We start from the raw sequence: 23,711 nt of genomic DNA, 5'->3' as shown, positions 1-23,711 counted from the left end.
GTTTATAAGATTTGAATTTTTTGTTTTGTTATCAATGGACGAAATGGATAGAGTTATGTCTGTGTAGACATCGGTCACGTGGCGGGTGGAGACAATTTTGATTCGTTGCACGTGAAGTGTCGGTCCAAAACATGGCTTAGGTAAAACCTAAAAGATCATGTACCATATCATCTTTATACGTAAAAATGAAATGATAGTTTATCTATCTTACTTCAGAGGTCCCATGTAAGTATAGAGGTCTACGAAAAAGCGACTGCACAAAGGTTTAAAAACAAATTCGTCGTCAAACAAAATATTGCCACCCTTTGGTCACGAATATGATAGTTTTATTGATATCTTGATATAGGGTATCACCGTGTCTATGTATTGGTTGAGTGTAGTAAGAACTTAAGAAGTTTAAGATCTATGGCTGGCCTACTCACAGTTCTCTTGTATTATTGGAATACAGATTTGATGTGCATGCTGCATGCAACCCACTCTGAAAAATCGTTTGAGATATCATTCAAGAAACCTTACTAATAATTTTTTTTTATTAAAACCTATTTTCTTATTATATAAGATTGGAGATTAAGTTGTAAATGTTTGCATCAGAACAAAAGGCATATCAATACACATGTGAACATATGAGATTCCTCTATTTAATATCTCCTATTTTATTATACAACATTTAACATATATAATTTCCAAAATAAAGTTTGTGAAAGAACAGTATATCTGATTTCGCTGCGAAACGAAAGAAGTGTGACTTGCACCACCAAAATCTTTACAATATTTATTGTGAATAACTGATAGAGTAAAGGAAAAAAATAAAACAAACATTACTAGCTGTCTAGCCAGATGTAAATAAAATATCTCTCAAGAGTATCAGGAGGATCTCATCACGAACTCAAGACTAAGATCTCAATTAATCAACTTTATTGTTTCGTTAGATCTCCAATGAGAGAACACAAACTATTACGGGAATTTGCTAATTAATGTTTTGTTATTGGGACTTGCTAATGTGCCAGACGTTGACTGGACACAAGATAGTTAACTACTCTAGCCATGTGGCGCTTACTAAACTGTAACAGCAGTGAAACCTAATAAGAACAAAAACGTGTTCGATTTTAATTTGGCGATCTCGTTGTATTAATATAAAAAGAAAATTTGCATGTTATATGGTGACAATATATTATATATCGGATAAACAAAGGTTGATCCGTGTATATATACCAAGTCTTGATATATTTTATTATGTAAACAAAATGAAAATATTATTAACGCGTAAAAATGGTTTGTACCATCTCATGTCATGTGTTGCATGGATTGCATAATTGCAAATGGTTCAGTCCATTAATTAAGAGATCCGTCGTAGACGACATATCATTGGCTGTTAAAATCTTCTCGCTGGCAGTCAAGTTCGACTTCACTTTCTTACAAGAGGTTAGAATACGGACCAGTGGACCAAACAAGAAAACAAATAAACAAAAAGTTATTTGATTAATTTTCAAAAAAATATCTATATACATATATTCTTTTGTCAGCATGATCAAATTGGAGGGGACCACGTGGCACTTGACAGGAACGCTCCAACGCCAAATAACCCAAAAGATATCCAAAGCATAGCCAACAAGGAAGTCACCTATGTGACTCACAAACTACACGTGGACAGTATAGTGGAACTCGCACTCAATGGTTTCGACTCGGACACATACAATATCTCATTTTCCTTTGTTTTTTAAACTTTCTTTTATTTTTGTTTTTCAAATTTTCTTGCAACTATAAAAATGGGTCCATACCCTTAGCTAACAACAACCACATTCAGTCTCATTTCCATAAAAAAATATAACTTCATTTCAAGTTTTGATTCATATCCTAAAATGGGTAATTTTTTTTTTGTTTCTTGCAATGGTCACTAACAAATTGATATGTCTACTACATTTGATATAAAAATATTCAAGAATATATACATGTTACTGATCTGTTATTCTTTCTGTTTTAATCTTATCTTCTCAGTTAGATTCGTTGAAGAGAATATTACTACAATGTTGGAGACAAAGATCATCTCAAACTCGGAGGTCTTATATGTCGGAGGAGACGAGGGTGATACGTCACCGGGGACGAAAGTTCTTCAAAATTTTCAGATCAACGAGGAAGGAGGAGGACTGATAAGATCATGGGTTGATTCTATGAGAGCTTGTTCTCCTACTCGTCCCAAATCCTTCAACAGCCAAGCTTGTTGGATTGTAATGTCTTCTTACTTCCTCTGTTCTTTTTTTTGTCTTCTTCTCTTTGTTATATTATATTAAACGAGAGAATTACAAATTTGCAGAAGGAACATCCATCAGCTTTGAAGATGTTCGAAGAAATACTTCATGAATCTGAAGGCAAGCAAATCGTTATGTTTCTTGATTATGATGGTACTCTCTCTCCCATTGTTGATGATCCCGATCGAGCTTTCATGTCCAAGAAGGTAATTTTTGGAGCTTTTTTTTTGTTTTTCACATATTTTCTTGGTCAGCTAGGTAGATAAATCATACTGTGGTTTTTTTTTCTTTTTTTTTTATATTTTACCATATCGTGAGAGAGATTTATTTTTATTTTTTTTTGTTTTGGACAAAATCATGAGAGTCAATTAAGCAAACGATTATGATACATTTGTTGTTTCAAAATACACTAAATTGGGTGCAATACTTCTCTCTACACGACATATTACTATATTATATATATATATATATATATATAATTATAAGGTGTCATGTTAATTAGAAAAATAATATCACCAACCTTGGTGTTTAAAAAAGAAATAATAATATCTATAATCATTAACCTATGCTCATGGTCAGTTAGTGCAATTAGCCTTAACTAAATAATCTTTGTGATTGAATTATCTTTTCCAGATGCGAAATACTGTGCGGAAACTTGCAGACTGTTTTCCAACAGCCATAGTTAGTGGGAGATGCAGAGAGAAGGCACCATACAATTTTAAATTTCACTTTAATTATTTAATAAAAATACACTTTTATTGATTTTTATTTGATTATGTTTAATTCAGGTTTCTAGTTTTGTGAAATTAACTGAGTTATACTATGCTGGAAGTCATGGCATGGACATCAAAGGACCAGAGCAAGGATCTAAGTACAAGAAGGTATGAATACATAAATAACTATAGGTTTGTTAAAAAAATAACATAAATAAAACTATAGATTAGAATTTATTTTTTAAGATATATTTATATATTTTTCTCATTTCTCTAAATAAAATCCAGGGAAATCAATCTCTTCTTTGTCAACCCGCGACTGAGTTCCTCCCGGTGATTAACGAGGTAATCACATTATATTATACCCATTAATCAATAATATATAATTTGTTAATTAAATTTATATCTTATACTATATAGCTATGTTTGTTAAATTTTTGTTTTTCTTATGTTTTCAAGGTATATGAAAAACTAGTCGAGGAAACCAAATCAGTTCCAGGAGCCAAAGTTGAGAACAACAAATTTTGTGCGTCAGTTCACTTTCGATGCGTAGAAGAAAATGTATGGATCATTTTTGCTTATACTAGATTAGTCGCATAATATTATTATTGTTTTAAAATAATAATTAAGCAACTAATATATAAATTAACAGAAATGGAGTGACTTGGCCCATCAAGTTCGATCAGTGTTGAAGACCTACCCCAAGCTCATGCTTACCCAAGGAAGAAAAGTAACAATTTTGTGGAAAAAATAAATAATTTTAAGTAGTTAATATCTCAACTAAGATTTTGTTTTTCATCATGATTATTTACTTTTTTGGTCTGATATAATTTCAGGTCTTGGAGATTCGTCCAATCATTAAGTGGGATAAAGGCAAAGCACTCGAGTTTTTGTTAGAATCACTCGGTAAAACTTTACTCATGCCTACTTATTAATTTATCAATCATATCATGAAATGGTGGACTATGTAGTGGTTTTAAAGTTTAAACGTCTAATGATTTTTCACTAATAGAAATTAGCATTTATCATGTTTAGGATATGATAATTGTACCGATGTTTTTCCTATATATATTGGAGATGATCGTACCGACGAAGATGCCTTTAAGGTATGTATACATTCTTATATATATTCATAATCTCTCGTTATAATTCATATATATAAATATTTTAAATTAATGATTCCATAACTAACATTGTAACAGATACTGAGAGATAAAAGACAAGGCCTTGGAATTCTTGTATCCAAATACGCTAAGGAAACTAACGCTTCTTATTCTTTGCAAGAGCCAGATGAGGTAAGTTTTCTTACTCTAGACTCTAAACAACATTTGGTAAAAAGTATTTGGTGTAATGTGGATATTTTTTTATTAATAACTTGTTTCTTATTCTTTTGGTTTTATAGGTTATGTTTTTTTTAGAACGTTTGGTGGAATGGAAACAGTTAAGATGTGGGTCATGAAGAGTTTACTCCAAGTACAGGAGAATCTTTTTTTTTGTTTACTATGTATTAATTATTAAGATTCTAACGTATCATGAGAACGAGAATGAATTTTTTTAAGATAAACAAGAAGACAAATATAGAGGGGTTCTTGTTCCTTTCTTTTACAACTTTGGTTTTGAGACTACTAGTCCTTTGTTGCTATCAATGCATGATGTTCAAATCGTAAATTTATAAATCATATGGGGAAATATGTACGTATTATTTCTCTGAAGTCCGAAACATGTTTGATATGTATTGATAGTAAGTAATCTTTATCTAATACTGTTACTCATAACGTATAATAAACTTTTACAGTCTTTTGGAAAAAAGTATACCCATACGCTCGATCCAATATTATACTTAACAGTAAACATTACAAAAACAAAGATAGTATTAATATTGAATGAATGTTGCGGACAAAATACACTAAGCTATATATTAACTGATATATAAGATGATTTTATTCAAAAATAAATAAATAATAGTTAAATTTATAAACTGAGGTAATCATCCCAACCGTTTCAACCATTCAAACCCTTAGTTTTCTAAATGCATAATTTGAAACAAAGATAATAATTTACATCATCTATATATTATTTCAGAAGTGTCTAATAAACCATCCGTATTACATTATCTTTTACTTTGCATATCACCACTCATAATTACCAAAACCATTTTTTAGATACTTTAAGAAAATGAAACTATATTTAGTTTCGCGTATGATGCGGAACATTATACAGTATATCTTATTTTTCGCAGACATGCTTGTGTAGTCATATGTTAAGATAAAACATTAAAAATTACGATGTATGTACTGTATAACCATCTATTTTGCATTTATTTGGTCCAATGATTATTATATTAGAAGAGATGTTCGTGTCATGTGGCACCGATAAATTACTATATCAATTATCACCTTAAGGCAAATTTAGAGGATTTTGCGGGAAGAACTCATACTATGCACCCAAACTCTTAAGTTCTAATCTCGGTATGCCCCCAACATTTCATACTTAATTTCATATTCAGTCGCTTAGTTTTAGTGTTTTATAGCTGTCACCTCTTTTGCTTTTCTAATAAGGTTTGTTCATAAATTATGCTTTTCTATTCGAATTCTGACGCAAAAAATTGATAGTCAATGTAATTGATCAGGTTGAGTACAATCTCATAAACTATATGAGCATGAGTTTATAAAGAGGAGATTCTCAAAAAATAGCACAAAAATAAGTTTTTTTTACAAACTTAGCATAATATCTCTAAAATTCCAAAAATAGCACCAATTCTTTTTCAAAATTAAATACTAAACCCTACCCCTCAAAACTATACTCTAAATGTGAAATTGAGAACTCAAACCTAAAAAACAAAATTTTTAAAAAAAAATTTAAATATTTTAATTTGTTAAATAGTGCTATTTTTGGAAATATATAGGATATGTGCTATAATTGTTCATAAAAATTGTTTTAGTGCTATTTTAGAGTATTTCTCTTTATAAAAACTATTGTTTTTGATCAACAAATTTGTCAAAAATTAATTAGATGGTAAGACGATATCAACATTTTGGCATGCATGATCACTATATGAGATAGAATCATACTGACAACATGATTATGATGGGGCTTCAATTAATTATTTATATTCTTAATAAGTACAGTTAACTATAGTGAAACATTTAAAATATTTTTTAGGTTTCATTAGTGGAGAAGTTAAGATCCTAATCATTATCTTCGAATGGAATCCTACACATGTTTGAAATCCACGGACTAAATTTGGACGTGGAGCACGTAAATGAGAGCAGCCGGGGCACTAAAGAAATCTCATAAATGTAGAGCCTTATTTATATGGTCTACATTCATTGTTAATGTTACTATATATACCGTAAATTTTTTATTAAATTTTTTATTATTATTTTTATAGAGGATCTCCTATATAATAAAACGGAAGTACACAACATTGTTTTGTAAACTATATAATTTTAATAAATTGTTTATAAATAGGTTATAGATTAAGTTTTATATTATTTGTAAGTTTGCATTTATTGTTTCCAAAAATTTTAAAGAGAATATTCTAAAGAATCATTTGATATCATCTAACTTACCATATTAATTTTTTTAATTAAATTATTCATCAAATAAAATCCGTTAATATCTAGCTTAACATATTAATTTGTTAATTATTATTATACTTCACCTCTCATTTTTATGTATGAGTTTATTTTGGGAAACAAATAAATTCTCATGTTATTTATTATAATTAAAAAATAGTTTTTTTGCACGAATAATTAAAAACAGTTTTATTTCTTAATATACCATAAGTTGAATTTTTAAAAACAAATATAAATGATTCAATCTATAAAATATTCAATTTTTATTAATATTATTTTTTGAAAATAATATCTATTGAATTAAAAAAATTTACTGAGTAACAGGTAAAAATTTGAATATTTAAATTCAATTTCATACTTTTTGTTGAATTTTATAATTTTATATAATATAATAAATTTTAAATAATTTATTTTGAAATATTTTTAAAATATTGAAACTTGATATTAAAGTTAGAAACTATAAACACTCTAAATTGGTTTGTTATAGCAATGTCAATAATATGTCACTATAATCTGAATTTTTTTTTAAAAAACAAGTATATTAAAACAAAAAAGATAACAATATATTAAATTACTCATAATATAATAACTCGCTTTTTAAAAACCAAATTCACAAAATTATGTCTTATAATGGCATTCAAGTCATGAGGTACAATATACATTGTTGAAATAACTTCACGTACATAAACTAATACAACATATTAAAAATTTATTTTAAAATAGAAAATATACTAAATTTTGTATAAAATAAAATTTAACCGTGTTATAGCACAGATACTTATCTAGAATCATTAACAATATAAAACTTACAAAATAAGTGTCTTTTTCAAGTCATCATATTTAATATATGATTTTACTACATAATATTTTATCAAAAAAACTTTTAAAAATAATCACATAAATTATATTTTATAAAAAAAATTACAATGTAAAACAAAATAAATTTCAACCTGTGCTCTAACACCTGTGTTAATCTAGTTATTGAATTGAAATAGCAGACACCCATTATGTTACAATAGTAGTCTAATATGACATTCTTTTAACAAATAACAATACAATATATGAAAACCTTTTCGAGAAAAAAAAAATACAACATATGGATTTAAATTTAGATGGTCATAGTTCGATAGTATAGCACCAAAACAAACTAGTAGGATATATTTATTTATCTATCCTTATTATGGACATGATTGGTGGGAGAATAAAATAAGTGAGAGTAATAAGACGAAAAAGTGAATTTTGGAGTAAATACTTTTATTCTACTCTTCTGTAGAAAATATTTTACTAAGATATATATATATATATATATATATATATATATATATTTTAGCGTGAAACATGAGAATATAATATAAACATTTCTTTTGATTGGTGAAATCATATGTTAACCGTTTCAATCGTTTAAAATCAAAATGCCAAATTAATGCAAACGATTGGAGACATATATATAAGTTGTTCCAAACATGTAACTATAATTTTATTAGATAATATTGGGTTCTGGTTTGATGGATTATAGATTCATGACGATAATTACGAATCCCTATTATACTAGATTAAGATCCGTGCTAGAGCACTGATTGAAATTTATTTTATTTATATTGTAATTTTTTATAAAATATAATTTATGTGATTGTTTTTAAAAGTTTTTTTTGGATAAAATATTATGTAATAAAATCATATATTAAATATAATGGCTTGAAAAAGACACTTATTTTGTGAATTTGGTTTTTAAAAAGCGAGTTATTATATTATAAGTAATTTAATATATTGTTATATTTTTTGTTTTAATATACTTGGTTTTCTAAAATTCTTTCATATTATAGTGACATATTATTGACATTGCTATAACAAACTAATTTAGAGTGTTTATAGTTTCTAACTTTAATATCAAATTTCAATATTTTAAAAACATTTCAAAACAAATTATTTAAAGTTTATTATATTATATAAAATTCAACAAAAAGTATGAAATTGATTTTAAATATTCAAATTTTGACCCGTTACTCAGTAAAATTTTTAATTCAATAGATATTATTTTAAAGAATAATATTTATAAAAATTGAATATTTTGTAGATTGAATCATTTATATTTGTTTTTAAAAATTCAACTTATGGTATATCCGGAAATAAAACTATGTTTTTAATTATAATAGACTCATATATAAAAATGAGAGGTGAATTATAATAATAATTAACAAATTAATATATTAAATTAGATATCAAAAGATTTTATTTGATGAATAATTTAATAAAGGAAATTAATATGGTAAGTTAGATGATATCAAATGATTCTTTAGAATATTCTTTTTAATATTTTTAGAAACAATAAATCCAGACTATACAAATAATATAAAACTTAATCTTAACCTATTTGTAATCAACTTATTAAAATTATATAGTTTATAAAATAATGTTGTGTACTTCTGTTTTATTATATAGGGGATATATTAATTGAAAATCTGAATATATGTATAAACTAAACATGGTGGATAATTATGAAAAAGTAAATGTCGTACAATCATGTGACTAATGTAATCAAATTAAAATACTCCATTGACTGGACCAACGCTTGGTGTTGCCATACAATCAGTTAATTTTCTTGGAGAAACTATAAGTGTGTAGACAGACAATCAGAGTCGACATAACATAATACAACATTACCAAAGGTAATTAGTTTTGATGTTCTTAAATACTGTCCTATTTTATTTAGCCGAAAGTTATATATCTTACAGCCCATAGTTAGCAGCTAATAATTTCGGATGCTATGTGGTTTGAAGTTAGAACAATATATAATTTTCTGAAGAAAAATATAAGAGTTACAGTCATAGAATATAAGAGTTAAGTAATTGAGTTACCTGCAAATCCGCTGACCAAAGATTTTTTTGTTTAATCCACAAATCATGCAAGAGATTATTTTCTCATTTATCCCACATAATGTTTTAGAATTTTATTTTATTTTTCAGTAAGTGTCATTTTCTTGTTTAAATGCTATTGCTATTTTTTTGATACAATATAAACGTCATTTTTGTTAATGAATTTTGTTATGCAAAGAACATAGATATCCGAAATGAACAAGTTATATACTTTTCGGAAAATCCCCTATATAATAAAACGGAAGTACACAACTTTTTTTATAGACTATATAATTTTTATAAGTTGGTTACAAAATATGTTACATAGATGAAATATAAGTTGGTTACAAAAAGGTTATAGATTAATTGATCAATATATGAGCTATATAAATACACTTAAGAATATCCCAAAAAATCCTATTAAAGAGAGTATTCTAATGATTTATACAATTTCCAAAATAAAATCTTTAGTATTCCATATATTGTTACCAAATAAATACTGTTAGCCATAAAAATATATTGTTAGGCGTAAAAAGGAATAAAATATTTGCAATTTATCATACTTAATCGTGATTTCCGAGATCTTATTTTGCAGTTGAAAATAAAATCTTAGCTAAGCACAAATCATATTAAAAAACTTTCACCAAACATGTTCAAAAATTAAAATAAAAATAAAAAACAAACATAACCATTTCTCATATATAAAATTACAAAATTAACAATAGAAAACTTGCAAAATAGGTATTTTTTTCAAATCATCATAATTAAAACTTACTAGATTTTATTGCATAATGTTTTATCCAAAAAAATTTCTAAAAATAATCATATAAATTATATTTTATTCTAAAATTATAAGATAATTAAAACTAATTCAATCTGTACTTTAGCACATGTCCAAATCTAATTTATTATTATGTGAAAATAACCTAAACTATTGTCAATAAAATAATCTGAAAATGTATGTGCTCGTAGTAAAAAAAGAAGAAGTATGATCTGTGGGATGTTCCAAACTGTTTGGTAACATGTGGATGCATGTGACTCAGATGCCCAAATTATAGGGAGCAAAACATTGATCACCACTCCGTTTACTTGAATAATCATCTTCTCCTGACACGTCTGAAAGGTGGAATTTTTTTACAAAATATATTATTTTCTGCAAAATCTAAATGTCTTTCTTTAGAGTGGATGGTCAATTTTTATCAAACACCAAAATAAAACAAAGTTTAAAGTAACAAAAAATGTTGCCCAAAAGAAAAAAAAAAGTAACAAAAAAGGAAATTTTCTTTTTAAATAGGAACTTTGTAATGTGGTGTGAAGGAAAGTAGAGTAAAGTGAGAAACACACAAACAAGAGGCTTCGGCGTGCATTCCAACCAACATACCATGTCGAATCAATGGGTTTTATAAGCTAAAAAGTACCGTTCTATTCACCTTTGATTGATGAGATTGATTGATCAAAAGAATTATCAATTATGTATATACAGTTTGCAAGAAACTATGCTCTAAATTTAATAACCCGAGACAAATCTATACCGATAAAAAGTAGGAGATATAAGATTTTAAGACCGTCCACATAGGATTTTAAACAACCAATAGAAATTTGACATATCACTTATTAACATTTTATACAATTTTTAGAATATTCTATATTAAAAATTATTTTAAACAACCTATCATGATTTGACATGCCATTCATTAACATTTTTTAAATTTACAAAATTTTTTAGAAAAAGAAAAATTTTAAATTTATGGAAATCAAAGAACTAAGCACAATATCCCACATCGGCTAGAAATATTTTAGACAATCGTTCAGAACCAGTATAAATAAGATTAATATGCTTCCAACAACGAATGAGCAGAAAAGCTTGATTTATCAGGCGTCCAAGTTTAAAAGTTTTATTTGCTTTGATCTGGTTTTTTATTTGATCAAATTAAAACTTTAAACAGTTTCAAAAAAAATATTATAATATTTAAAAATTTTAAAAGTTTAAATATTATAAATATTGAAACTTTTAAAAGTTCTTAGCTTTTAAAAAGTTTTTAAATATTACAAGTTTTAAATTTTAAAAGTTTCAAATATTATAAATATTGAAAATTTTTAAAAGGTTCAAATTTTATATTTCGAAATCTTTTCAAAATTTAAAATATTATAAATATTGATGCAAAATATAAATTATCTTATTTATCTACATTTGTGCTTTTTATTTCTTATGAGCTGTAAAACATATTTTTATGTATGATTTTATAGATGAGTTGATATTCTTTCATTAATTTTTTATTTTTGGGTCTAAGGAAGAAGGATTGACATCGTAAGACCTTAATTTGATGTTTGAGTCAAATTTTGAGGTTTAAAGATGAAAGATGGACGACAAACACACATGTTTAATTAGCTATACATAGGCATGGCCAGGGTTACGGTTGTCACGGTTAAAGTTTATTAACCATCGGTTATGGTTAGAAATTTTTGTAACCTTAACCAAAACCGTTTAACAAACGGTTAAATGGTTATGCTTAAATACGGTTACGGTTAAAGCGGTTATTGTTATATACGGTTACGGTTATTTCATAATATGATATGGTTGATATTATTTGATAATATAATATAAATGATATTATTTATTTACAATTAATATGTTCTTATAGTGTACTCATATTTCTATATATCATATGATTCATATTAAATAAATAATTATTAGTATATTTTATTATGTTTTTAAAATATTATAAACCAAGTAAGGATTTTGGTTTGAGAAGTTTCTAAATGCGTGGATCTAAAACCAAATAAGTATATGGATAAAATTGTCAATAATTGGGTGCATGTGTTGACTATGCTGGTAATCATGAATTTCACAAATTTTATGAGAAAAGAAATGATTTTGTTCTTGGAGTTTGATGGGTTAACAAGTTGTGTGGTAGCCAAAAAAAAGATTTTTTAGTGGAAGAATGTGAAGAAGTTGACGAGGAAGAAGAAGAAAAAGAGTATAACGAAGAACCAAATGGTAAAAGTTACGATGACAATTAACACAAAATTTGACAATGAAAATGACAAGAAAGAATATGAAGAATAATAAAACATTAAATAAAAAACATGAAAACATAGGTGGTAGCGATCAATTAAATATGAAAATGAGTTAAATTCATGATTATAAAATTGTTTCGTTTTTTTTGTGGTCAAAGAAAATGGTTTAGGATATGTAAGGTCATCAATTTGATTTACCTCGCCTGGACGTCAAGTTATATTTATGATTTTTTTTATCAGATTTGATTTTATAACACAACTGATTTTTATATTTTTAAAAATTGTGTATCTGAAATTTAATTTTTTTTCCTTAGTACTAATTTTATTTTATTTTATGAGATAATATTTTATTACCGTAATCAATCATATATATTTTTTATCAAAATATATCAAATAAACTCACGCGTAGCGTGGGTTCAAAACCTAGTTATAGAAAAGAGACAAATTAAAGCAAGGAAAGGAACTATGCTCTAATATTGATATTCTTAATATTATTATGTCAAAAAATATTTATTATTGATATTCTAAATATTTTCACTTATTTGTATAAACTTTTCTCCGACTTAGGCCTGGGCATAAAATCCGAATCCGAAAATCCGAACCGTATCCGAACCGTAATAAGCAGATTAAAACCGTACCGATATTAAGGAAATAACCGATCGATTCTTGGCTTTCGTTATTTTGGATATCGGATATTATCCGATCCGAACCGATATCTAATAGATATCCGAATATAACGGAACATATAAGAAATAATATGATATTCCGATAGATATGCCTTATATCTTTTATGTATTTGTATGGTTATGTGAGAACTTTGTCATTTACTTAATTTCTATCTTTTTTTTTTGTCCTAATACTTTATTAGTATGGTTATTTGGGTACAATAAGATTAAAAAATATATGAATAAATCATTGTTCAGTAACTTTTGGTTTAATTTTGGTTATCGACAATCATATCCGAACCAATACGAAATCCGAATTATCCGAACCGAAACCGAACCAAATTTTATAAATACCCAAATGGATGTTAAAATCAATATCCAAAAAATCCAAAATCCAAAAAATCCGAACCGAATCCGATCCGATATCCAAACGCCCAGGCCTAATCCGATTATTACTCCAAAATGAAAAATTCATTGGACTGTCGAGACAGATCTATTCAATTCATCGTTTTATCTTCTTCGAAATATATGTAATTAATTAAAAAGGTAACAATAATGTTATCATAATTAAGAATGTGTGCCCTAAATAAATAATTGGACATATTTGTTTCACTTTCTAGTGGAATATCTTTATACACAATAATTGTCTCTCCACTTTGGTTTCATGAAAATGACTACTCAACCTTTTCTTGGTAGATAGTAGTGGCTAAATTAATTGATTCTTTATACATTTTTATTTAATTAAAATAAAAATCAAGTATATTTATATTTAATTAAAATAAAAATCAAGTATATTTAAAATAAATACTAGCTCACAAAAATTAGAAAAAAAACATTGCATTTTGAAAATGTGCTCTGAAATTCAAAACTCCAAAGGACCTTTTCTTTTGGCTATTTGGAAAAATTGTTAGAAATACTTTTTTGTCGATATTCTTTTTCAGATTTTTTTTTGCCATTTTCATTTTTGTACTCTGTTAAACAATTACAATATGTTAAATTCACTTTAAGAATTTTTTTTTAGGCATGCCCTAAAAATTTTTATAGTATACTAGAAAGTCAATCTGCATTTGGGCCTTGTCAACTAAGTAGTGATAATTAGTTAACCTTGAATTTGAAACAAAATTGCTCCCCAAACTGTAAGCTATAATTTGAGATGTTTGGATTACTAAATTCAATATATATTCTTTAAGTTTGCGTCTGTACATATATATGTATGTACAATGTAGAGTCTAATAAATCTTTGTTTAAAAGATAATTAATAATTTTGAAGTACTTAAACAATTTATGGTAATCGATTGGTTGAAAATATAACTCTAGAATTAGGGGACCTTTTGAAAAAAAAAAAGAATTAGGGGACCAAAATTTGTATGTGTGTGTTTTACTGTCATTTCCATCAAATTTGACCACATCAGACATTTTAAATGGATAGAATATACAACTTTTCATGTTCATGATTTGGATATTAGTATGAAATTCCTCGGTTTATAAAGAAAAAAAAAAACACTTCTCGGACATTACATTTTTTTTATAACTTAAGAGTAATCCAAAATATTTTTAGGTTGAAAGACTAATCTCTTAAAACTGAGGAAATCCATGTTAAATTACTTGAACAGTTGAACCTCGTGACCAATACTATTCAAATCCAGGTGACAAGACTTAACTCCCTTTCGCCGATTTGGTTGGACATTACTTTTCTTTATAAGACTAAAAAATAACACCAACTTAGCTCAACTATATTCTCTTATACCAGAAAAGAGTAAAAACCAATAGCACTCAGAATCATCCCATCGACTTTTTGGATGCAACAGTTGGGCAGTGAATAGAAGCAGATAATTTGCGGTTTTCAAAAAAAATTAATCAAAACCGCACAGGTGTAGCCAATCAGAAGAAAAAGAGTTAATGTGCGTTTTAAAAAAAAAACAAAAAACAAAAAGCGGACTGTTGAGAAGATAATAATTTGGACCACATTTCAAAAAATCAATGGGCAATAACCAGCGGATTTCTAGACCGCAGTTAATAAATGTTTCCTTTAATACATTTTTTTAATATTAAAATGTATTATATATGAGATATCTATCTATGCTACAAACCTAAAAACTATAATCTCTCCCTTCTCTCTCTCCCCCCACGATTCCCCTTCTAGGTAATGTTCTTTTTTTTTTCTAATGTTCTTTCTTTTTTAATCACTCTCACATTTTTTATTTTCTTTAGATATTTTTTTATCAAAACCTAATTTCCTCTCTCTCAGATTTGACTATACTCCATTAAGATAATGTTTTTTTTAATCACTCTCATATAATTTTTTTTTTATTATTGACAAAACTATTCTCATTTTTTTATAAAAACAATGTTATATAGGTTTTGTTTAATATATTTTTAAAATGAATTAATGAAAAAACACTTTTAAATGATTTGTTAAATTTTAAATTTATAAAAACTGATTTAAAATGCAGTTTCCATGTCAATAAATAGAGTTGTAGTATGTGTTTTAAGTTGAAAATTAATAAAAATAATAATCTTATTGTTCAGTAAATAATACTATTGTATATGCTATTTAAATATCATAGTGGTTATTAAAACACCCATGTATTAATTATATTGTTATTTAAAAAAAATTTGTAATCCAGTTTACTTANTTTCTTTTTTAATCACTCTCACATTTTTTATTTTCTTTAGATATTTTTTTATCAAAACCTAATTTCCTCTCTCTCAGATTTGACTATACTCCATTAAGATAATGTTTTTTTTAATCACTCTCATATAATTTTTTTTTTATTATTGACAAAACTATTCTCATTTTTTTATAAAAACAATGTTATATAGGTTTTGTTTAATATATTTTTAAAATGAATTAATGAAAAAACACTTTTAAATGATTTGTTAAATTTTAAATTTATAAAAACTGATTTAAAATGCAGTTTCCATGTCAATAAATAGAGTTGTAGTATGTGTTTTAAGTTGAAAATTAATAAAAATAATAATCTTATTGTTCAGTAAATAATACTATTGTATATGCTATTTAAATATCATAGTGGTTATTAAAACACCCATGTATTAATTATATTGTTATTTAAAAAAAATTTGTAATCCAGTTTACTTATTTTTTTTAAAATTATACATGTTAGTTTATTTATATAGCAATTGAACATTTTCATTATGTTTCATATCATCTTTAATTTTTTTTCCTAACTAATATATATATATATATGTATATGTATATATGAAAATATATATTTGTTTGGAAGTAAAACTATATATTTAAAAGAATTCTTATTAACAATAAAAATATTAATACTTTATTAAATGTATAATAACCAGTGACTTTCATTAAATGTAGATATGTCTTCTAATCGTCGAAGAAACACAAATCCTTCTAGACAAACAAGTTCAAATCAACCAACCGAAAATTTAACTCCTCCTACGGAAACAACAGTATGGGTAAATTTTCTTTAGCTTTTCTTTAAAACTTAAAATAATAGTTATATTTTATAAAATATGTGACATTGTATTTTCAAAATTTGTAGAACAAAGACAAGTATAAATGGTCGTACATTCAGGAAAAAACATTTATTCAATTGTTCGACGAAGCAAGTGCGATGAATAATTATACTCTTAAGAATCCTACTGCTATCGGTAGAGAGTATATGGTAGAAAAATTTAACCAAGCATTCAACATGAATATAACTTATGGATTCTTCAAAAACAACTTGATGAATTCAAAAAAAGTTACAAAAGGTGGAAGGTTCTTACGCATAAAACCGGAATCACGGTTGATCATGATACATCCATGATATATGCATCTGATTCATGGTGGAAGGATCAAGAGTTTGTAAGTATAAATAATCCTTCTACTCATCAAGATATGTTTTAAATTATGGTATCACGAATCTAAATAATTTAAATTTATAGGGATGCAAAGTAACAAAAAGCTTGAACCGAAAGCCACCTCAATTTTGGGATGTGATGCAACGATGTTTCATATTACATGATGTTCAATCACAATCTCAACACTCTGCTCGACAAAGAAGAGAACAGTTGATGAACGAGCATGCAAATGATGAAGAGGATCATGGTGATTAAGACAGCGATAGTGGTGACGTTCCACCTCAAATTCCTGTGACGCAAGACGAAGAAGAAGAAGGTTATCATGTTACCATTGATGACGATGACACGAACCAAAATTCTGCTCGCAGAGGCCAACAACGTGGGAGGCTAAATTTGCAGTCAACCGCCAGACGTGGGATTAATTCACAAAGATCTGGAGGAAGCTCACGAGTTTCTACTGGCAGTGGTTCACAAGGAACTCGTAGGAGACAATCTTTTGAGACAACAATACAAGACACCATTGTTGGCTATAGAGATTCCAACGACAAAGCTTTCAACAACTACGCCCTGGTGGTTTTGACCAAGATGATTATGATGAATTTAAAAAGGCAGAAGCGATATTTAATGATCTTGACCTTCCCAAACATACTAGATTTTATTGGGCCTGTATTAATGCACTTAAGGAGCTAGTGTTTTGGCGTAAATATTTCATTGACATAGCCTCAAGCACCGACGAGGATAAGCTACAATTGTTGGAAGCGATGACTGGTGTTTCGCGGAATAACCAAGATGTGCCAAAACAGTTAGGTGCATGCCATTCATTTGGGAGTCCCCATTCAGGAGGTCTATCATCCAACAATCCATCTTCTGTGGGTAATAATTTAGGAGCGCAAAATTCACCTGGTTTTTGGGGACCTGATTATCAACAATGGGGAGCACCGCCAAATGCTCCACAGTGGGGCACACCGCCAAATGCTTCACATTGGGGTACACCGCCAAATGCTCCACAGTGGGGCACACCGCCAAATGCTTCACATTGGGGTACACCGCCAAATGCTCCACAGTGGGGCACACCGCCAAATGCTTCACATTGGGGTACACCGCCAAATGCTCCACAGTGGGGCACACCGCCAAATGCTTCACATTGGGGAACACCGCCAAACATTCAACCATGGCAACAAACACAAAATGTTCAACAAGGCGAATCATCATGAACGATTCCGGTAAATGTTACGTACGGATTTTCACTTGGTGACCAAGTTGAAAATACGAGGAATACTCAACAAGAAACTTCACCTATCATTCAACAAACATCTTCATCTGGTCTCGATTTCACAAACTATTTTGAAAGTGGACAAATACAACAAACACCTAGACCAGGAGGTCTTTTCAATATTTGGGGAACCTCTCAAGGACCAAATGAAAATAATCAAAGCGATATCGGAGATGAAGATTAATTTGTTGTTATTTCGTTTTATCAATTTGTTTTTTTTGGCTCATTTATGTTAAAATTTTATTTTAAATTTAATGTAATTTGTTATTTTAAAATAATATATGTATAATGACATGTCGTTTGTAATGAATTTCAGGCATTTCGTATATGTCAACTGCGATCACAAGGCCTCAACAATCTCAATTATGAAGAGAGAATTGAACTGTGGAATTTGGAAAATGAACAATTTGAAGAATTAGTAATTCAACCAGCTTTGACTTATTATGATCGATATTTTCAAAGGGCACCAACACAAACTGATGGAGGTATGGGATGGATCGACTACAACAAGATGATGTTGCTTGTCTTCAACTATTACGAATGTCACTTCCATGTTTCACGACATTGTGTAATATGTTGCAAACAAACTATGGTCTACAACCAACATTAAATGTAGGGATTGAAGAGAGTGTGGCTATGTTTCTACGGATATGTGGGCACAATGAAGTTCAAAGGGATGTTGGTTTAAGATTTGGCCGAAATCAAGAGACTTGTGCAAAGAAAATTTAGGGAAGTTCTTAAGGCAACCGAGTTATTAGCATGTAATTATATTAGAACTCCAACAAGACAAGAGCTGTATCGCATTCCTGAAAGACTTCAAGTAGACCGAAGATATTGGCCATATTTTAGTGGATTCGTTGGAGCTATGGATGGGACTCATGTGTGCGAACAAAGTAAAGCCTGAGTTACAAGGAATGTATTGGAATCGACACGATAATGCATCATTGAACATCATGGCAATATGTGATTTGAATATGTTATTCACATATATCTGGAATGGAGCACCAGGATCATGCCACGATACAACTGTTCTGCAAATGGCACAACAAAGTGATACCGAGTTTCCTTTGCCTCCATCAGATAAGTATTATCTCGTTGATTCTGGTTATCCAAACAGACAAGGATTTCTTGCTCCTTATAGATCATCACGAAATCGAGTTGTGAGATATCATATGTCCCAGTTTCATTCTGGTCCTCCTCCAAGGAATAAACATGAATTGTTCAACCAATGTCATGCATCATTACATTCAGTTATTGAAAGAACGTGTGGAGTTTGGAAGAAGAAGTGGAGGATACTTTCTGAAATATATAATGTTCAAATTCAGAAAAGAGTGGTAATGGCTACAGTGGGACTACATAATTTCATCAGGATTTCAAATTTCTCGGATGCAGATTTCGTAGATGTACTGACTGAGACGAACAACAACCAAAATTTTGAGCATGTATAGGTGACATGGATGCAACAGAGATAGCAGATGGAGAAGCTATGACGCAAATAAGAGATACTATTGTAAATATGTTATGGGAAATCTAAATAATCGATAATTTTTTCAAAAAAAATGTATATTTTTATAGTTGAACATTTTATCAATATGTCAGACAAAAAAAAAAGTCCTTTTTGATCAACTATAGTATTTAAGATTTATAAATATAATTATTTTTATTATTAATTTATAACATACAATAATATACAAACATACTAATTATTAATAAATTTATTTATAATATATGTAATCCGCACCGCTTTTCCTTTTTTTACCATTCACACAATTAATACTGAACCGCAAATAGTTTTTTCACCAATCAAATATCATTTTGTACCGCTTATTTTGTATAAACTGCACTTGTCACACAAACCGCACGTACCGCAGTTGACCGTACCGCACTCTAAAACCGCTTTTCCTGCACAACCAAAACCGCAGTCACCATTTGGACCCTTGGTATCTGAAAAGTTTCATAAGTTGAAGTTTTACCTTTACATTGAGGCCAACTATATAGATGAGCCCAAGTAAAAGGAAGAGAAGTTTTTCTTTCTTCCTTCTGAGTTCTAAATATGAGAAGCAGTTTTGATTGACCATCCGGGGTAAACAGCCTAAATTTATATGTTATCTCCAAAACAAAGGTACATTCCACAAAAAAAAAAAAAAAAAAAAANAACGACACAATCATGTTATATAGATATATATATATAGAACCAATGTCAGTTCTTGAACTCACTCTCACAATTCTCCGACACAATCTCAACCTTCTTCCCATCTAATAATCCCTTAACCTTAACATCACAAGTCACCGCCACGTCCTTGTTCCGTTTGACCGGCCCTGCTTCATACTCAGCCTTCAGCTCCATCGTCAGTATCATAACCAATGGTTGTTTCGAGCCACGAGGTTGTACAGCTGCGTTCTTGGTCGACCCATCAAGCTTCACATTGACCTTGTCGGATCCAGATGCGGCCTGGGACAACCCCGGAAATTTCCCGCTTCCCAGCCTCTTGTTCTTGTACGTTAGGGAAACGACCCCGTTCTTTTTCATCACATAGCGTACCCCCATGTTAGACGTTGGATTCTCGGCTCTCAACATGACCTCGAAATTACTAGGTTTTGCAGTTAATCTCTCGACCGCAAAAAGAGGAAGAGTGGGGTTAAATGCGAAATGTAGAATGATAGTGATTGCACCGAGGATGAATCCGAAAACGACCAAGATGATGAAGAACCACATAAGACGTTTAGAGCACCCTTTTTTTTTGTTTTTCTCCGGGTTCTTGCGGCGTTTTTCAACGTATTTTGCGTGTTCCGGAGGAGGGGTCCAATAGACTTGATCTCTCGGGACTCTGACAACGTACGTCTCTAGCTCAGGGATTGTATCCGGAGGAGGAAGAGACGAAAGAGTTGTGGCTGGTAATGGAAAGAGATTAAGAGAATTGTTACGCCAATGGTGTGATGGAGGATCTTGAGAGGGCAATGAAGGGAGGCTGGAGGTTGGACGGTGCCAGACGGAAGGAGGATCATCGGGTTTGTCATCATCGGATTCAGGGGCGGTGGCGGAAGGAGGAAGCCGTGGCCCCTCCATTGGAGAAAGGTGGGAGTTACGAGATGTGCGGTGGAGATTGGTCTAGAGGAAAGACGAAAGAGAGAGAATTAAGAGAGGATGCGAAAATTAGGGTTTGCATGGGAAAAGTAAGTGGTTGTTGTTGCATGACTCAAACTTTTGGTTGGTTTGGAGAGGATTTTGCTATTTAGAGTTAGCCAGCTCACCTTACTTTTCATTCTTCTGTTATTTTTCAAAACCACATTACAAAAATCAAATAATATAGTTTGATGGTGATTGATGATCAACGAAGACGTTATTAGTCTTTCCTTACCAGATATCGTTTTTAGAACTAAAGTATGCATATAAAATGTATCCATATAAAGCATATATCAGTTAAAATTCGCAAAATTTTGCAGATATTTCTGTCTTTAAGTTTCAAATGTCAATTTCAGTGCCAACAAATATCACCTTTGAAATTAATTATTCTATTAATGTTACGAGAAATACCCTGATTAAAATACCATACCATTAAACAATTTTTTTGTTCCAAAATAACTAGAAAATAACACCAAAACAAATTTATAGCATAGTTCAATCTGAAAATGTTTCCTAAGAGTTGACAAAAAAAAAAAAGTTTCCTAAGAGTTTATTAATCATTTAGACCCTCTTCCATAATTTTAAGACCCCTTCATAAACTCAGGATATGCGTAATTTTAGAATTCTTATAATTTTGTTTTTACTTGAAATAAAATATTATAGTACTTTTTTGAGAACTTTCCTACAATCAAGCTAAAAAGATGCCACAAATTCTCTTTTAGTTTTCGAAATTAAAACCTAATATATAATTTATTTTATGATTAGTACTATTTTTATTTCTTGATTTTTTAAAAGATTTCTTTTCTTTTAAAATTAGAAATTTGTATAAAATTGACACTTGTCACGATCTTATGAGTTAGTAACTTTTGAAATTGACACGTGTCACGATCTGGTGAGTTAGTAACTTTTGAAAGCATACTTTATATAATAAGATATATATATATATTTAAAAACAATACAAATTTTGTTTGAGAAACACTTTAAAATAGCACTAAAACAAGTTTTATAGACAATTATAGCACATATTCCATAAATAGCACTATTTAACACATTCAAATATTTAAAACTAATTTTTCAATTTTTTTTTTAGGTTTGGATTCTCAATTTTACATTTAGGATATAGTTTTAAGGGGGGTTTAATATTTTGAATTTATGATTTAATTTTAAAAGATTAATTAGTGCTATTTTTGGAATTTTAGAGATGTAATGCTAAGTTTGGAAAAAAAAATTATTTTGGTGTTATTTTTGAGAATCTTCCATTTTATTATGAAAGGGTCTTATTATATTTTGTATGTTTTGAAGTTTTCAAACTTTTGAGGTAGAACTAAAATTGGTTTTTTTAATTTGGTGTGATATTTCTCGAGTCTCCTACAATTCTCTTGCAAGTTGCAACTTCTAATTTCTTAGAGCATCTCCAATAGTACTCTATTTTTTCTTTTATAATAGAGATCCTCTATAATAGGGGTGAGTTTTCTTCCAACCCACCTCTATTTTTATCTCTAAGACCATCTCCAATGGTTTTCTCTATTTTTTCCTCTATAAAAGAATATTTCAAATAGATTCTATTTTTATTTTACAATTAACACATTTTATTTTTAAAAATTGCAAACTAACCCATTTTACTTTAAATTTTGTAACACTTTCATAAAATTATCTTTTGCAAATGGTAATCTCAATATTTTAGAATAAATATTTATACTTAAATTTATATTATTAGTTCTTAAAAATACATATTTTATTTATTTTGGTCATAAATAAAAGAAGTTAAAAATTAAGAGGACTACTTTGCAAATAAAATAGTTCACCTCTATCTATAGAGGAAAAAATAGAGTTCCTCTATAAATAGAGAAAAAAATAGCAATTTCTATTATAGAGGTGAAAATAGAGTACCATTGGAGCAAAAATTACTCTATAATAGAGTATAGAGTACCATTGGAGATGCTCTAAAATAGAGATTGCTATTTTTTCACTATTTATAGAGGAACTCTATTTTTTCCTACAAAAGGTTCCTCTATATATAAAAGAAAAAATAGCAATCTTTATTTTAGAGGTGAGAATAGAGGTGGATTGGAGTAAAACTCACCTCTATTATGGAGGAAAAAAATAGGGAAAACCATTGGAGATGGTATTTGGAAGGTATCATTTAATGATTATTGGATGGATCGGATGAATGTAATAAAAGTTTCAGAATATCAATCCGCAGCAACCGGCCATTCAAAATTATGGTTGTGGGCCTTGTTTCTGTTTCTGTGACAATACTATCCAAAATTTATTTCTTTTCTTTTTCGAAGAAAAAAACAGCTGTACATGGAAAAGAAAAATATCAAGAAAATCTTATCTCCATGACTTGATCATATGGTCTCCGATCTTTACATAATCGAATTTAAACAGCATAAAAAAAAAAAAAAAAAAAAAAA

General features: G+C 28.8%; 3 protein-coding genes and 1 pseudogene across 3 annotated transcripts; 3 read left to right on the top strand and 1 right to left on the bottom strand.

The window, feature by feature from the left end:
* On the top strand, positions 1,760-4,661 carry LOC104702760 (probable trehalose-phosphate phosphatase E). The gene is made up of 12 exons (XM_010418673.2): positions 1,760-1,863; positions 1,996-2,225; positions 2,312-2,452; positions 2,880-2,951; positions 3,035-3,127; positions 3,248-3,304; positions 3,419-3,520; positions 3,612-3,689; positions 3,796-3,865; positions 3,995-4,065; positions 4,162-4,254; positions 4,362-4,661. The coding sequence occupies exons 1-12, from the start codon at positions 1,860-1,862 to the stop codon at positions 4,416-4,418; spliced, it is 1,068 nt and encodes a 355-aa protein (XP_010416975.1). The 5' UTR covers positions 1,760-1,859; the 3' UTR covers positions 4,419-4,661.
* LOC109125496 (putative nuclease HARBI1) lies at positions 11,750-19,618 on the top strand. Its single transcript, XM_019227154.1, has 2 exons — positions 11,750-11,773; positions 19,061-19,618. The coding sequence occupies exons 1-2, from the start codon at positions 11,750-11,752 to the stop codon at positions 19,616-19,618; spliced, it is 582 nt and encodes a 193-aa protein (XP_019082699.1).
* On the top strand, positions 15,178-18,496 carry LOC104702759 (annotated as a pseudogene).
* Positions 20,360-21,339, bottom strand: LOC104702758. The gene has a single exon (XM_010418672.1). It carries the CDS (start codon positions 21,235-21,237, stop codon positions 20,371-20,373), a length of 867 nt encoding a protein of 288 aa, XP_010416974.1. The 5' UTR covers positions 21,238-21,339; the 3' UTR covers positions 20,360-20,370.

The sequence above is a fragment of the Camelina sativa genome, chromosome 7 (genome assembly GCF_000633955.1).
Source record: "Camelina sativa cultivar DH55 chromosome 7, Cs, whole genome shotgun sequence".
Lineage (NCBI taxonomy): Eukaryota > Viridiplantae > Streptophyta > Magnoliopsida > Brassicales > Brassicaceae > Camelina > Camelina sativa.
Note: the sequence above shows the minus strand (reverse complement) of the source record. Positions and strands in the feature narration are given on the sequence as shown.